Source organism: Triturus cristatus, chromosome 6, assembly GCF_964204655.1.
Source record: "Triturus cristatus chromosome 6, aTriCri1.1, whole genome shotgun sequence".
NCBI lineage: Eukaryota > Metazoa > Chordata > Amphibia > Caudata > Salamandridae > Triturus > Triturus cristatus.
Window position 1 is genome coordinate 1,595,243,040 of NC_140589.1, and position 18,209 is coordinate 1,595,261,248.

Here is an 18,209-nt window from a genome sequence, read left to right on the forward strand (position 1 = left end):
TGGTTGTGGGTGTGGGTGTGGGTGTGGTTGTGGTTGGTTGTGGTTGTGTGTATGGTTGTGTGTAGTTGTGTATGGTTGTGGTTGTGTGTGGGTGTGGTTGGGTGTGGTAGTGGTTGTGTGTGTAGTTGTGGGTGTGGTTGGGTGTGGTAGTGGTTGTGTGTGGTTGTGTGTGGGTGGGGTTGTGTGTGGTTCTATGTGTGTGGTTGTGGGTGTGGTTCTGTGTGTGTGGTGTGTGTGGTGGTGGTGTGTGGTTGTGTGTGTGGTTGTGTGTGTGTGGTTGTGTGTGTGTGGTGTGTGTGTGTGGTTGTGTGTGTGTGGTGTGTGTGTGTGGGGTTGCGCGTGGGGTTGTGTGTGGGGTTGTGGGAGTGAGTGGGTGTGGGTGAGTGGGTGTGGGTGAGTGGGTGTGGGTGAGTGGGTGTGGGTGTGGGTGAGTGGGTGTGGGTGTGGGTGAGTGGTTGTGGATGTGTGTGTGTGGTTGTGTGTGTGTGGTTGTGTGTGGTTGTGTGTGTGGTTGTGCGTGTGACAATAATACTAAAAGCATCTCAAAATAAAGGAACACAAACATCGAGTTTGTGGAAAGAGAAAGCACATTGTAAGTCAAACGGGCGCAGCAAAGCATTAACACAATAACAAAACAAACAAGATCACTTAGCGAAGACTGAGTGCTGATAATGGATACACACAGACCATCATCTTAAGAGTTGGATTGCAGCCAATGTGCACTCAAACCTGTCCCCTCCTTGTGAGTTGCACCCACCATAGCGCTTTGAGATCTAAAGCGCTACATAGGTCTAATCGATTAACCAGTCGCCAACATGCTGTGCTTTTAAAGAGAATGTGCCAAAAGATTCCAGCTTAATCATGTCCTCATGAAAGCGCCAACGAAAGGACTCCCTGAATGGTGCAACGGACATGAAGCAGCCGCTGCGATCAGAAATAAACACTGTGAACGTTGTCCAGTTTCACAGTAACATTTCCTTAATGTTCTTTAAGTCACAAAACAGTAATACTAAAAGCATCTCAAAATAAAGCATTGAGTTTGTGAAAAGAGAAAGCACATTGTAAGTTAAACGGGCGCAGCAAAGCATTAACACAACAACATGTTCTTTGATGTTGATGTTCTTTGAACGAGAACATCAAAGGGGCGCCGCGAAAGTGATCGCCGAAGCTTAATGAGCATGACAAGGTTTGCCAGCCTCTGCTCCCAAGCACGCGCCGCGCACATGCACTGTAGCTCTAGGCTGGCCACGGTAGCATTTTTTGAGCCCTCACAAAAAGTCTTGCCAGACCAGCACATGCGCTGGGTCAGGCGAGACCTAAAAAACACTTTGGCCCATTTGCACTAGCCTGCTTAATGAACGTAGCACTTGGTTAGGAAATGTTTTTACCAGTTCGGCATATGCACTTGTTGTCATACTATTATCTTCTGGTTGTAGGTTGTCAACTAGCAAGTAGTGGTGAGATTCATTAAATACATTTATCATGTGGGCAAGCTGATAGCAAAGACATTAAACCTTTTGTCCCTTTGACTTTTGGAATGGTAACTGAACAACCAAACACCCTACGCAGCATTGATGAGTGGTTGCTAGATAAGAACAAATCATATAGACTAGAAATGCACACTAAACATAGGATTTTGTTGTTGTCACAATGTGATTAACATGTATCGCCACATATATGTATGACATGTAAGCTGACTGAAAAATGCTAACTTTAAAAAGAAAAAAAAGAAACAAAAGAAGCTGTTAAGCACAGTGCTACCTGAAAAGATCAAACACTATGTAGCATTTCAGACAACATCTGAGTGCAGCACTCCAAACACTTTGACTAAGTGATTCAGATGCTTCAGAAAGCAAATCTGCCCCTCAATATAGGGGAAACAAACATAAAAACAACATCTATTCATATATTTCTACATACAATTACATTTGGTGAACTCTCTAGGCATATATTCACTTACAGAGCTATGTATTATACTCTTCTCTTGTTATTCTGCAGGGGTGTTGAATTTAATAAAATATCTACTTGTACATGGGGCAGGTTGCTTTATAAATCTACTTGTCCTGTAACAAAATCCACTTGTCCCTTTGATGCCATGTAGTGTGGCGACAACTTCTAGCAGCAATCTCGTTATGCAAGATCTGATATAGCCTCTATGATTATGCCATGGCTCATACCATAGCAGTGTTTGAATATTTGCAATCCCCTTATGTTGCCACGTTTCCGCAGATCTACATACTGAGGCTGAAGGCAGTGGTAGGCAATAGTTCCAGGGTTAGAATGCCCCTTTGAGTCTGCGCAAACCTACTAACTTGCATGTTTTAAGGGTTTTCAACAACTCTTCTCCAATCTTTCCCCATACTGAGAAATGTTGGAAATCTACTCCTGACAATGGCAGACGTAAACCTTCTTCCAGAGTTGGAAAATAAGTGGTTGGAGGGAAAGTGAACTTGCAAACACTCAGATTTTCGCATGAGCAAATCTTCACATGTATATTTGCTCATGCTAAAATGCAGTTCACAAATATTTCCTAGGAGTACTATTTCTTGTGCTACTTCTGTAAATTCTTGGGCATTCTTGAAAGCCGTACAGCTGCACTTAATGCAAGGGCACATACCATTGGTGCATTTTTGAGACTTTCTTTAATAATTGGGCCCTAAATTTAGTCTTGCATTGACCATGACCTTTTGCGTTTATTACAATTCTCTCTCTCTCTCTGTGTATCGGCTGGCTTCACTGTGAGTGATAGCATTCTGCTCTTTCACAAGGAGCATATCGGCACACAAAGTAGTTTTGTTCAGTGCCAGTGACTACTGCAGCAGTGTGTGCTATTGAGACCAAAAACAATTTTTGCTTTTGCCAATGTTTGTTATAGCGGTGAGGGCTTGGCATCTACCACACCAATAAGGGTTTTAAAAAACGATGCCAAAACAATTCACACATTAACAAAACTAAAAAGCGGACCACCAATTTCAGACCTATTGGCTTTGCCAGTGCTTGTTTATTTTTATTGAAACTGATTACACTGATTTTCCATTATGAATATTTTTGGGAAATACTACTATGCATCAACACATGTTACTAAATGATACTGCAAAGAAATGGTACCTGGAAATTTAGTAGTTTAGCAAAATGTAATTTTTCCTGCTTTTATTTTGAAAGCAGAGAATCATCAACTTTACTTTCAAGCTTCTGCAAATATTTGCATCAAATCAGAGTGCATTTTGGGAGAATTATACATAGCCTCATATTGCTAAACTTTGAAAACGTGTGTACACACTTTTATACTGGAACCACTGTCAGTACAGTCAGAGCTTAGAACATTTACTTAAGAGCGCTCACCTTAATACTAAAGGCTTTCAATTAATGAACCATAAATACAAGTTTGAACAGCATTTACATATGGACAAAAATATTACCTTAACTGCAGACAGTGCCCTTCTCTGACCCATAATGTTTACTGCAAACTGGCAGCCAAAGGGTCTGTGCTGCAGGGGGTTGGGCCTACTTGTTCCAAGGACAAAATACACTTGAAAACTTGTTGCCCTTGACCCCAAACAATATGTCCTGGGCGTCGGGCTATAGAAATTCCACATCCCTGATTCTGTCACAATCTGTTATATGAATGCAAAGCACCTATGAATGTTATACAAGTATAATAAATAAAAAAGCACAAACGTTTGAATTAGGTTTATTTGCTTCTCAAGTTTGAAAGTTTAACACACGCACACAAATGAAAAACACCTCAATAACCCACAAGCCTTAAATGTGCACAGTTTCAAAATACGACAAACTACAAATGAAAGAAAACCAGGTTACTCATTGTTTATGGAAATTTCATAATTACATACATTTGTGGCAAATATATCAATTATTACAAACAGTGTTAATCATATAGAGAATCCATAACCATACAGTGTTCTAACTAAGAAGCAATGTAACAACCGTGAAACCTCCTAACTGTGCACTCACACCCACATCCACACTTCTAAAAGCAGCCCCTGATTACTCCTAAATGCTAACCAGTAAAGATTTTAGTTTAAGGCATACATCTTGACTTCTAGTGGTCATAGCCAATGGGCCCATTGATTTAATTGTTGATGTGAGTTTCAGTGGTGAAAACGCTTCATCACTACTTTCTTCAAACAACAAGACTAAAGCAAAAAATAACCAGGAAGGTCTCATCATTCAAAGGGACAAAATGACTAAGTAGCTGTCCTCCATTCAAATGTCCTCTAAACATTGGCTAAAAGGGCCTGGTCTACTGGCTTTGAAACTTGTCAGATTTAACAATGCGTCCTTATCTTGAAGTCTGCACTGTTCGATTCGCAGAGACGTTATGGACCAACTTCCTAGTACCCTACCTTATAACCGGTACGTGAATTAGAACACTAGGATGATGCAGTAGGGTTCAAGTAGGTAGGCCTAGGAATTCGATGCTTTAATGTTCTTAGTTGTCGAGCTGCGAGGCAACAAGAAGTCACTATTACATCTTTTGCCTAATAACCTACTCACTTCGTTATTTACTCTATGTAATGGTATCATATATAGTATATTGGGTGTACATGTCCTACCTGCGATCAACTGTTCTTTTTCTAGTGTTCGTTGGTGGGGGATCAGCTACTGTTAGTTCTGTCAATAGTCTTCTAGGAAGATATTGAACAGTGGTGTTTAGATTGTGTAACTACAACAAAACAAGAGAAGGAACAATCTTTGACAAGTGTTACAAAGAGTTTGATTTCTGTCCTTCTCACAAGTGTATTATTTATAAACCCTACTTTTACAGGTTTATTATTTATACTCACAGAGATGCCTAGTCCCCACAAGGCAGATTTGTTGATGAAAGCTTCAGTAGTTCTCTATAAATAAACTATATAAACAAGTTATTGAAATTCTCATCCAAACTAATGAGAATATTAACTGCGGTCAAATTCAAGAAACACTTCTATTATCATGGTCTTTGTTGCACCACAAAGTTCTGTGAAAGATTCCAAAAATTGTTTGTGCACAAATAAAGAGTAACTCTTACTTGCATTGAGTACCACGAAGTTTTTACATGTTGTTATTCTTTCTTTTCAGATCATACCATGAATGAATAGCCAGAAGAGCACATTGCTGTTGTCTTGGAGACGGAGGCCGGAGCATCTTGGAAACAGGTAAGAGTCCTTTTTTTCACGTGTGAAAGGTGAAGCAACTTCCAGAACTCTGGTGTGCCATTATATATTTATGCCACACCCAAGATGGCTGCCACCACGTCACAACGTCATACCATGACATCGAGCATGCGCAATAACGTGCTCTGTGCAGGACGGGAGTCAGCAGGAATCTGGAAAGCACAGACTTCTACAAGTGAGCGCTTTACAGAATTCTCAAATAAACCAAGCATTTGTTCTAGGAACAATATTGATTGAACATAGCTCTCTTAGTCATATGAAATGCTACTTGTAGATGACGGTTTGTCTTATCCCACATGTGTACTTGGGCATATTGACATCAAGCCTTAAAAGTAATTAGTGAAAACAAACATCCGATCCTATATATTAAAGATCACTCCAATTATGCATTAAGCAGAACATGCACAGGGATATAGGGCATCATAGGGGAATCATGACATTTGTGACTCAATGGTCTCAAGTATGGTATGGTCTCAAGTAAATAGGTTTGACTTTCATGGTATTGACTCATCAAATTACTTGTCTTCTTTCTATGGACCCAGTTTCACATTGTAAGGGCTAAAATCACATTGTACACAGCATAGTTCAACACAGACAACATTGTAAGTATTTAGTCGACAGAACTCCACATCAATAAATCAGAGAAAGGTCAAATATTTTTTCAGTAGTCAATTATATGCTATAAGGGTTTGGGTTAGTGACATTACTGGCTCCATGATAGTGCTCATCTATGTGAAATACGTTGCTTAAATAGATACATCTAGGTAGGAATTCTGTTATTATGGCGTTTCCTACGATAGTGAGAAAACATCTGTGGATTATAGTCCTCAAAATATTTGTCGTTGTAAGGAACAGCTTTATGCATAATAGGAACGGTTTGAGAATTGTCCCTGCAATGATGGCGGCCATGTATCTTGGATGCCGCCGTAATTTACGTTAGCACACTGGCAAGAAGTTGGCTTATAATGTTTATCATCGAATAGTATGAATTTTTGGAATGCTATGCGGATCATTTCATTTTCAAAAAAAGAGAACAAAATTGGTGTTAGCAATACCATGGCTTCACTATTGTCAACATGTATTTATCAAACAGTGAGCTTATGATCAGTAACGTCATCAGTTTTGAGATGACGAATACTAGAAATGGATTTTACCAGGCCTCCATAATTCATCGCTAATAAAATTCGCAGGTATGTTTAGAACATGGTATCCCGCTTGGACAAGAAATAATTCACTTTGCAAAAATAAATTGATTGATATAGTCCCTTAGAACTACGGAGAGAGAGCTTTGCATACAAGTTGCACATTAAAAGATGGCAGTCGTTTACTAGGTATGCCGCTTTCTGTCTCCATTCACTGCACAGATGTTTTCAATTAGAGAGACTATATATATTGCTGCAGTATATAGCTTGAACTCTTTGGTCATAACGTGCTCTAATTTCTGTTCACCAGGACCTTATGTAAGAACATAGGACAGCATGACTTTTTCACATGCTATATTGATTGTTGCATCACAATTTGAATGATCTAAACAAACAGAAGTATGGTTCTGATAAACCATCTGATAAAAATCATGTGGGCAATAGCAGTTTGTTCACGAGACAAACAGATAACTTAAGAGGCACGGTATGGAAAGAAAAGAGTCTTTGAAACACTCTGTAGTGTGAATAAACATAATGGCTTTTGTGAAAGTTGCACAATGTAAGTTGGAGGCCACTTACTAGGACTCGTGCTGATACTTGTATTCACATTTTGTGTAACTGTTACAAACTAGAACGATTCAAAATAGTGCAATCAGTGTGTCTGTGAGGTAAACTAATACATTTAAGAAGAATGGGGTGGATGGTGAAAAACATTTCCGCAAATTCTGAGCAGTGTGACTTTTTGCTGCAATTTACACAAAGACTGTATAGAGGAAAGTGTTTAGAACCCTGGGCACTAAGATTTAATCATATGCATCATATTGAATTTGCACATTACAAGATGGCCACTAATTAAGAACTGCGATGGAATCTGTATGCATATTTTGGGTAACATGTACAAATTAAAATAATCTATATCAATGTAGACAGTATGCTTGGGGGGTATGTGACTGTGCTGTGATCTGTATGAAAATTGCACAGAAAAAGTTTTTTTGAACCCATGGCAATGTGTACTATTTTCTGTGAACAGCGTCGGCAAAAAAACGTCTTTCTTCATATTTATTGCAACTGTTACGAATTAGAATAACTCAAAATAATGCAGACAGAATGTTTGTGAAATTGACACATTTTTACAAGAGTTGCACATTACAAGATGGCGGTTTTTTTTTAGTTTTTCCTTTTAAAATCGGGAACGCCATCGGTATATCCAGGCATACATTGTGCAACTGTATTAATTCGAATAACCCAATATAATACAGCTTCTTTTCCAACAAAATAACTTAGGAGTCAATACATTTTCATACCTTTATTGATTAGAATAATCCAATATAAGATGGCAACTATTTTTATGGTATGATTTTGCACACTGCAAGATGGTGGATTTTTTAAATCAGGAACTCGATCGCTATTTTCAGGTAGATATTGTGCAACCTTAGTAATTAGAACAATCCAATATAATACAGCTCACAATCGCACACAAAAAAAGTTTAGTCGATCTTTTTAAAACAGATCATAAAAGCATAAATTAATCCAAAGTATTAAACAGCAAACTTATAAAGCCATGTATACATTCATGAATTTTGGAAGCTTAAAACAGGTTCATTAAATTACCATACACATAATAAAGATAGAATCATAAAACCATTTAAAAACACTTTAAAAAAAACTGTCATGGTCACTTAGTGGGTCCTCGGGCCATATTTCCTAAGTGTGCCTATTTTTATCCTAATTATCTTAATTTAAGACAACAGCCTTCCACTTTTCCTTTTTCTCATGCAGGCTTAGAAAAATGAGGCGAAGGAGAAGCAAATAAAGTGATCGGGGAGGGCCTTATGGAAATACAGCGCCACCCTGCATTGTTTGTGGGACCTCAAGATTGGAAGGATGAATACTTTTCTTTCATTATGGTAAAACTTGCAGAATAAAATTAAGTGTAGATCCGACGGAGGATAATGATTATTGCATGGGCAGGGGAACAAGTATGAATGTTTATATCTCTTCACTGGGTACCCTAGCATCAGTGGAATAAAATGAAGTCGGAAACGCAATAGTATAAATCTATGCTGAGCAATTGGGATGCTAGAAAGGTACGAAAAACCCTCCCCTGATCTTGATTGAAAAAGATCATATCCAAGGGAGGATTTTTGGAGGCGATTTCTTGCCCTCCTAGCATAGTTGGCACGCTGCATGAATGATTCTGTTATTTTCTTTTCCAAAACCCTCCTACAAGAGTCAGGATCACAGAATAATTTGCCCTGCCCTAATGCAATCAATTCTGCCTCTACATAACTAAGCCAACCAATCCTCTTATGATGATCCGTTTTCCGACAATCCTCAATAATGCGTTGCGTTAAGTTGACACTGGACCTACACCAGGAAGACTTCCCTGTAGAGGTTTAGACATGACAAAGGTATATACATTTAATCTAAATAAAACTAGTTTAAATATTCCGTGGGTAACCAGAAAGTTTTGCAGGTGTGGCTTTCTGTCGTACACACGACACCCCTGAGATAAGGTATCCACATACATTTTCCCTAACTACCAAACAGATGGCAATGAAGAACCAAGTAGCTTACACTGTACAGCACCATCCCTCGCCTCCCTCACTGCTGTAGTGGAGATGAATGCATCGCACATGGTGTCCCTCACTGCACTGCACTTTGCCTCCCTTTCTGCTGCAGTGAGGCTACTGCACTGCACACTGGTACCTGCACTGTACTGCACCCATCCCTGGTCTCCCTCACTGCTGCAGTGAATGCTCATCACTGTACAGGGGGCTTCCTCATATGGCAGCAGAGGGGGTGTCACTGCACTCGCAGACTACAAAACTGACAGAGCAGTGGGGCGCCCATGTGCGTTTTATTTGAAACTGCCTAGGCCCTCACAGTGCAGCAGTGACAAGCGGTGACTGAACCATACCTTGCCCCCACAACACCACACCAGAGACAAGGTGCCACTGAACATATACCTGCATTGCTCACACTACAACAGCAGCAATCAAAGTGAAGTGAGGGGAGGGGAGGGGCGGGCGGGGTGGAAGAGTCACTGCTCACCTAACCGAGCAGCGCTCACCAAAAAGCAGTGATGTTGTGTCTATATTCCTATTGAGCCTCCCTCACGCTGCAGCAAGGGCCAGAAGTTACTGCATTCATACCTCGACTCTGATACTAGCAGTGGCAGGCTGCCCTCGTACGTTGAGCTCTCGCACTGCAGCAGTGATCAGATGTTACAGCATTCACTGCTCGGCTCTGACTCTGCAGCACTGATTAGCTGCCCTCGCACACGCGGATAACTTGAGTCATAGGGCAGCAGTGGGCAGTTGTTACTGCATTCATACTTCGGCTCTGTAGCATAGACTGACCCACCCGGTACGTACCTTAGGCTCTTGGGCTGTACCAGTGACCGGTGGTACTGCACTCACTGCATCAGCTCCCCGTTACCGTAGTACCGAGGCTTTCCCCGTATGCTTTAAGTGATTTGCCCAGAATCACAGGATGTTGAGCCGACGCTTCGGTTGCTCTGGTTGTTACGTCACATCTCCACTTTTTTTTTTACCTCAAACCAACATTTGCGTTAAGTAAACCTCAATATAAAGCTTAATTAAAATAAATACAGCAGAGAAAACACATCAACAACTTGGTAGTCGTGATAAACATTTGCGCTTCATGGAAAAGTGTTGAACAGAGGAGATTACTGGATCAATCCATTCACTCCTTCTCAACAATGCATGCGTGTGGGTTAATAAGAATCGTTCTAAGCTCCCTTTATGTCGGGCTGAAGCAAGCACAAGGCACTACAAAACTAAAGTGATAATGTTTTGGAGAGCGCACTGCAGAAGCGGAGGGGCTCTGGGCCAGGGCCGGTTCTAGAACGGTTCAGTGGCCCAGCGCCGACATTACCCGATGAATGTGCTGTATAGAAAATATACCTGCAGGTCTGTGGACTGTGAGGGTCGGTGAGAAGTAGGGGGAGGAGCAGCGCACTGAGTACAGGGGTCACCAGTAGCACCTGGCCTGTGACAGGGGGAAGGTATCATCGCAGCACACCCCGACTCCCGTTCAGCGCAGGCTTTCATCTCAGGGCTTTATAGTTTAAATCAGTATAGCGCTGTCCGAGGCCCACGACCCCAAAGCGCTTGTAAATGCCGCAATCCTGAGAGAGGGCCCTTGTTGTGCTGCAGAGCCGAGCGACCTCTGCCGCGCTCACTGAAGCCCGCAACGCTGTCCGCGCTCATTTCACAGAGGGGAGAGTCTTTCCTCTGCAGCCCGAGTCCCGCACCAGGACTCTGACACCGCGTTTAGCTCGAGTTTGGCAAGGGTCTTCCTGAAACGGCTCGGAAGTGTGCTTTTAAGGGACGCTGGCACCTATGTGCCCGTCCTTGCCACTTCTGATTACGTGAACGGTTCAGCGCCGATATTACCCGATGAGCGAATGCGCCAAAAATGTTTTTTATTCAGTAAGCATTTTAATTTCCAAGAAAGGGCTCTTCTTAAATTATTTGTAAATGCTTCCACCGTCCCTCTAAAATCATTTTGTTAAGCATTCTTCTGTCGGAGCAGCTGCGACTTGCGGGAGGTGGTGGGGGATGCCCCGGGGAAATTAGGCAATTTATGGCAAACAAAGCGCGGCCGCCCGGCACAATTCTATCATCCAATGCTGCCACTGTAGTTACAGAGGCTGATCCCAGTTACAGACGCAGGGGGTGATCTCCAAAATAAATAAACAACGCTGCACGCAATTGCGGATGAGAACTATAGTTAGGCGCCGCTGCTTCGGGACTACACGGAGGTCAGCATAGGATCAAGAGCAAACCGAAAGCTAGATAACAACAGCAATGATACAGGTAAACCAATCACAAGAGGAAAAACAAATTACATGGAGTTTGAGCCAACATACAGATTACTTTAGGTCTCGCTGAGACAGCGCATGTGCTGCCAAGGCGAGACCTAAAAATGGTTGTAAATTGATATTGATTTAACAGATATATTGTTTATCTATTATTCAATAGATCAAGATACAAACATAGGCCTGTGATGTGTGCCATGGTTAACTGAACTTTGTCGACCTGTAGAAGATACTGTTGTGAGGATTGAAAATAATAAATCCCAATGGGATCGCACATATCTGTGCGAGGATTCGAATTGTGGCTAACAGGACCCATTTATGAGATTGGGCAACTAAATAAGGTAAATTGTCCTATGTATAATGTCCAAAATAACATAAAAATGTCTATAAAATGGAGTTGACCGAATTTAATAAAAATTGAAATGCATGTTTAAGGCAGGATCGATTTGGTTTGGAAATTGAAATAAGGCCTTTTATTTCATGAATTGGATAGGTCTCTGAAAATGAAAGTCTATGAAATCAAGTTGAACCCAGTGTGTATATGGAGACATGAAAAAAGTATAGATCCCCATGGATAACTTTGAATTATGATCATTCATTGAAGTATATAAAAAAAGTTTATTACATTGCTAAGTTAAATCTGGCCTCTTTAGTGAATCCACATATTTTATAAGTGAATTACATATAAGGAAATACATGACTTGATAGATGGGTTGCATATAGGAAGTGGAAATTCATGCACAAATTGAGAGGTAAACTGCTACTACCTATTTATTACGATGAAATGGAATGGGCCATGTAATGTTATGTACATAGATTTTAGGCTGTATAAAAAACATTTTTGAAAATGGCTTTAATTATGTGTAAATTCTTTATTATTTGTAGCCCTGAAGCAGTCTCTTTATAGAGATGAAAAGTGTTGGCTGCTGAGAATCCCTTTTTTATCTTGTGAAGAATTGAATAAAGAAGTTTTTTAAAGAAACAAGGACTCTTGTGGATGAATTGCTGTGTAACCTACGTTGTAAAAAGCCAACAACCACTCAAATACTGATAATTAAGTGTGTGTGCTGGTCAAGTTTGTTTAATCCAATCATATGCTATTCAGATTATTGTTAGATGAAAAAGATCAGGTATCCAAAAATGTAAATTGTTGGTTGTGCAGGTCATTAAAACATGTATTTTGCAAGTGTTATCAGTAAATTAATACTTGGTTAGTGTTCACAGAATAGCTGCAAAGGGTTTATGAAGGTCAGGTTTTCAAAGCTTCCCCAAAAGGGGCTGCTCGGTCAGGATTACACTTCTGTAATCGCAGTATTACACTTATGTAATGCGCCTCCTACAAGACAAAATAAATGTTTAAGATATATATGCGTCTTTGCCCAGTGGTTCAAGCATCAACAACATGAAGCTTTGTGCCTTACTGAAATATTTTGCTTTTGTAATGTGATGTGAGGAGAAAGGAGTTCATTGTGAAACTAAGTGCATTTTACGGAGACACTTTTATTCAGGTCCACAATGAATAAAATGAAATTTCACAAACGGTGACTTTGCTAATTAACAATTAGAGGTATGAAACCTTAGCATTACTCTAACATGTTATGGTAGTTTCACTCACCTGCCTGAGGTCTTTCAGTACTTGCTCATCCATGCCTTCCTCTGCGAAAATCTCACGAACATTTTCTATCACATCCTCAATAATGGATCTGTATAGTTTAGGCTACAGAAAAATAAATTTTCATTATTTATTCACAACCACGTTTATAACCATAAATAATGTAGTCACAAATAAAGACTTTACAATTGTTTATTATTTACTTTATCAAGTTTGCAAAGGCTATTCTAAAGCTATTGTAGCCATAGATAAGATGTTATTAACTTGACTAGGGTGAGTGAGATTCCATCAACCTTGAGAAAGACAAAGCTCAAGTTGCCTATCTTAGCTGCCTGGCCCAAGTTTCGAACCATTTAGAAAATACAGAGGTGAAATTCGGTATTCCAACAGCCGGTTTCAGATTCTACAGTTCCAACCTTAGAAAAACTGGTACTGAAAGTGTGAAAGTGTTTCCCATTTTACACATTAACATTTGGTTAAATGTAGGGGGCGTGGCCAAGATGGCGGTGTGATCGAGATGGTGTGGTGCGGATCACTGCCCAACTCCTCCACACCGGAGCTTTTGCCTCGCCTGTTCTGGCGCTTTCGGCCACTGGAGATGGAGGCCGTCGGCACCTGAAGCGAAGTGCTCGCGACCTCCGGCCTGCAGTGATTGCGCAGCCGGGGACGTTGCGTAGCAGAGAACGACCGCCGGCAGCCAGCCCTGGAGCAGAGGGATTGTCGGGGACAGTGGAGGTCGGCTGCGCCACTGTGGACCCTCCACTGCGAGGCGGTGAGTGTGCGCATGGGCCCTTGATCCTTCACAGATGTGGGTGGTGGCACCGTGAGCCTGAGCTGAACCCCTGAGCCTGCGCCCCTTGGCTCTTGGGCTGCCATTTTGTGTTGAGTGCAGATCAGCTTGCAGCTGAGCCAGATGCCTGCGGTGGCCTACCCTGAGCCCGAGGGGAGCCGGTGAGACACAGATTACACTCTGGGGAACTTCTCCTGTGCGAGGTGGGGGCGCATCTGGCCCCCCTCCCTCCAAGTGACTTTTGGGAGTGAGCAGGGAGACCGGGACCCCTCCTTGTGGGAGCATATCCAAGCAGTGTGCCCCTTCTGGTGTACCATCGATCGTCCGCAACACGCCGGGACGGACACCCGAGGCGATACACGGCTGCTGTAGGAGAGGCCTGCGGGCGCAATCGGGCCCCACACTGAACACGGAATGGAGCGGCTGCAAACACAACCACCGGAGGTGGCACCAGCATCCTCGGAAACTAGGAGTGCAAACTCCTCATGGCCTCCTGCTCAGGGGGATCGTAGCGATCACTCCCATCGCTTTGATGAATTGCTAGCGGCAATAATAGACATTAAGACCACCCTAGGTACAAAGATTGACTCCCTCAGTATCGACATGGGGTACTTAACGGAGGACCACAAGAAACCGAAAGGCCGGATGGACAATACGGAGTCTGCCCTAGCATTGCTAAGACCCACTGTAAAGGAGACGACCACTCAACTGCAAACCCTTCAACAAGAGGTTAACCTCCTCAAGGCGCGAGAGGAGGACCAGGAGGGGCTCTCGCGCCGCAATAATGTGCGCATTGTGGGACTTTCTGAACGGGCGGAAGGCTCCAACATTGGGCTCTTCCTGGAGGAGTGGTTCACACGAGAAATCCTGCAGGGTAAGATGGCAAAGTTTTTCTCTATTGAGCGGGTGCACAGAGTACCAGGGTCCCCCGCACCCGGATGCTTTCCCTAGACCGATATTGGCTCCGTTCTTCAACTACCGTGACAGGGACCACGTGTTGCAGGTCACCCGTGCCCGGGGTCCCTAGCAAGTCGACAACGCCACAGTTCATATCTACCCGGATTACACGCTGGCTGAACAACGTTGTCGCTCCTCATACCTGGAGGTCAAGAAATATCTGAGGGATCATGAGGTTCAATATTCCCTCCAATTCCCGGCACGTCTTCGTATCTGCCATAAGGAGGGCACGGTTTTCTGCAATACTCCCGATGAGGCGTGGACTTGGATCGATCAACAGGGCCTGGCTCATGAACCTCCCACACTATTGAAGGGTCCCCCTCAACCATGGTCAACTGTTGAATCGCGCAGGGGCCGGGGCGGTGGTAGGCCGCGCCGTCCGACCAAGGCACAGGTGGCCCAGGAACGAGCTCAGGCCATTAAGTCGGTGGAACACTTGGGATCTCCCGATTCTTCCCCTCGACAGGACTCTGACTCCGACATTACCATGGACCTACTGCTAACTATCACGGCCTCGCAACTTGAGGCGTTGTCTGGGGACAGCCCTGCCCTTACCCCGCAGACAGTAGATGTACTGGGTTGATACCTCCGGACTCTACGATGTTTTCCATTAGAGTGACAAGACGATCGGCAACTACTCACTGAGTGCCAGACTGAACCACGGGAAGCGACCTGGCTGATATGTGCAGATTATGCAACACCCTCCCCCAACAAGCGATAAGTAGCTGATATAGCACATCATTTGTATTTGCTTGTTTTATGTTATAATTGTTGTATAGATTGATTTGCAATATAGTGCAAGTGGCCCATTGCCCGTTGGCAAACAGGCCTGGGGTGGGGAGGTGGGAATCTCAGATTTTTATGTTTATCTCTTTGTGTGTCTGCAGACGATGGGGACTGGAGCTAGGTCCCTTTTCATAGGGGTAGAGGGACGCATGAAGGGGTGCGTGCTATATGCCGTATTTACATCCTACGACCATGGCGATGGCACTAGGGGATTATTCTTTACTAACCTGGAACGTGAGGGGGCTGGCGGGGTGCACTAAGAGGCACAAAGTATACCAATACATGCGCAGTGACAGGATTACATTTGCGCTGTTACAAGAGATGCATCTCACGGCACTGACACTTGCATAATTTCGCAAGCGATGGAGGGGCACGGTTTTGGGCACAGCATATTCTGGATATGCCCCGGGAGCACTCATATGGGTTGCACAGTGGACTCTTCTGCAGATTCCAGGTTCCAGGGTGGACACGCAGGGCCACTTCATCACAACGGAGGGCCTTCTAAATGGGTCTCCCCTGGCACTGTTCTCCCTATACGCCCCAAACACAGAGCAGTCCAACTTTTTACAAACACTCACACCTTCCTTGCTGGCAGATCCAACAGCCCCCGCATATTGGAGTGGCGATTTCAATGGAGTGCAGGACCTGGACTGCTACCGCCCTCCTCTCCTATGGGCGCTATCTATTAAGCTAGCACAACACATGTCAGAATGGGTGTCCAATATGCAGGTGCACGATGTATGGTGCAGGCTACATCCCCAGATGCGAATCTACTCACATCAGCATTACATGACTTTACATGACTTATATATTCTGATACACTGTATTTTTTTTGTGATAATGCCCTCCGTAGTGTGGTACACGCTGATTATTTAGCGTGTGCGCTTTCTGATCATGCTCAGTTACAATTGACCTTGGTTTGGGGCGAGCGGCACCCTGAGATTTTGACCTGGCGCCTCATCGACACTACAGTGGGATGCCTTTAAATCTATCCTCTGAGGACGGATGGGTGGCCGGCGGAATTCTATTCCACTTTCTTCACGCAGTTGGCGCCTAGGCTGGCCAAGGTGTACACCGAAGCATATGAGAAGGGCGTATTACCGCCCACTTTAAGGGAAGCAACGCTAGTGATCCTACCCAAGTCGGGCCGAGATCCTCATTAACTGGACTCATATCGCCCTTTGTCGATGTTGAATGTCGACAATAAAGTGCTTGGGAAATTATTGGCAAACAGGCTGATCACTGACGTTCCCCTGTTAGTCCACGAGGATCAAAATGGCTTTATACCTGGGCGAAAAACAGGTCTGAACTTGCGGCGGCTGTTTACATTGTTGGATTGGGCGCAGAGTCAGGCGGATGCACCCTGGGTCGCCTCCTTAGATATAGAGAAGGCATTCGATACTTTAAGTTGGGCATATCTTGAGGCAACACTAGCGAGATTCGGTATTGGTCCCAATTTCTTACGGTGGATACGACTGCTGTACTTCAAGCCGCAGGGTAGGGTAAAGACAGGCCACACTTTCTCGCCGCTCTTCTCAATAGTGAGGGGCACGCACCAGGACTGCCACTTATCACTGATTGTTTTTGCCTTGGCCATGGAGCCACTGGCGGGTAAACTGTGACAACGAGTTATGAACTGGGGCCTGCAGGTAGATCGTAGATGGCACATTGTGTCATTATACGCGGATGACGCGTTAATATATCTGCGTGGCAGGACAGTGATACTGCAATCCATGGACCTTTTAAATCAGCACGCGAGTGTCTTCGGACTCCAGGTTAACTGGACCAAGTCAGTAGTGTTCCCATAAAAACGGATGACACCGGCAAAAAGGCCAACGGCGCCAAACACACCGTTGACGTGGGCGTTTGATACTTTTAAATACCTGGGGGTCGAGATTTATCATCTGGGGACGGACACGGTGGATGGAAACCTCGGCCGGGCGATAGCACGTGCCTGATCGACTCTCCCGTTCTGGCTGAACCTGCCTTAGTCACCTATGGGCTGAGTGGCCATTTCAAAAATGTTAGTCCTGCCCTGCCTACTGCATTTCTTTTCTCACTCCCCTACCGTCTACCTTGGAGAATTTTGCAGGAGCTCATTACTGATCTCCCTGATTTGGGGAGCCTTGAGGGCTAGAGTGGCTCTACATAAATTATATCTTCCATTGTCGGAGGGCGGCGTGGGCGCCCCAAATTATGAGCGATATTATGCTGCAGCTCAATTACAATGGCCAATGCGGTGGCCTGCCAAAAGCAACCTCACTGAAGTGTCCACGGGAGCCATGACTTGGGATGTCCCGACGTTGCTGGAATGGATGTCGGGAACGACTACTCCGACCCAGAGACAGCGGGGCAACATATTAATGACAGCAGCTAGATGGCACTGGTCCAGATATGTGCTGCCCAAGACTCGCCCGGCGCCTTACGCTTCCAGCTTGCCTCTGGAGCTCCTTCCTGGCCCATACTCCTGCCATGGTCGACCGGAATTGGGGATGTGGAGAGAGAGTGGGTTGGATACATGGGGCGACATGTATGCAGAATCGCAACTGCTAACATTTGAAGACTTGGTAGACACTTACGGAGTGCCGCAGGGTTCCTTTATACTGCATGCATTGTTGACGCACCGATCCCGTTAAGTGTGGGGTAATGAACGGACAGAACCTACACATCGCATTTATTACAAACACTGCTCACACATGGCCGCGGTCGTCATGCCGCAACAGCCATATACACTTCAATCAGATTGGACAACCCGCCCGAATTGACGGCGCTGCGGGAGCATTGGAAAGGCGAACTGTCCACCACCCTTTCAGAGAAACAGTGGCTACAGTGCCTTAATCACCCGAAGATTATTTCGGCCAACCCTAGACTAAAATACCCCCAGTTCAATTATCTGCACCAC

General features: G+C 43.9%; 1 protein-coding gene across 1 annotated transcript in view; it reads right to left on the reverse strand.

Annotated features, from left to right (window-relative positions):
- The window catches only part of GTF2A1L (general transcription factor IIA subunit 1 like), a 693,354-nt gene that overhangs the window by 565,978 nt on the left and 109,167 nt on the right, over nucleotides 1-18,209 (reverse strand). Inside the window, exon 2 of the mRNA XM_085609369.1 lies at nucleotides 12,778-12,879. Within this exon, the coding sequence (XP_085465495.1) occupies nucleotides 12,778-12,879 (102 nt within the window). The remainder of the gene's footprint in view (nucleotides 1-12,777; nucleotides 12,880-18,209) is intronic.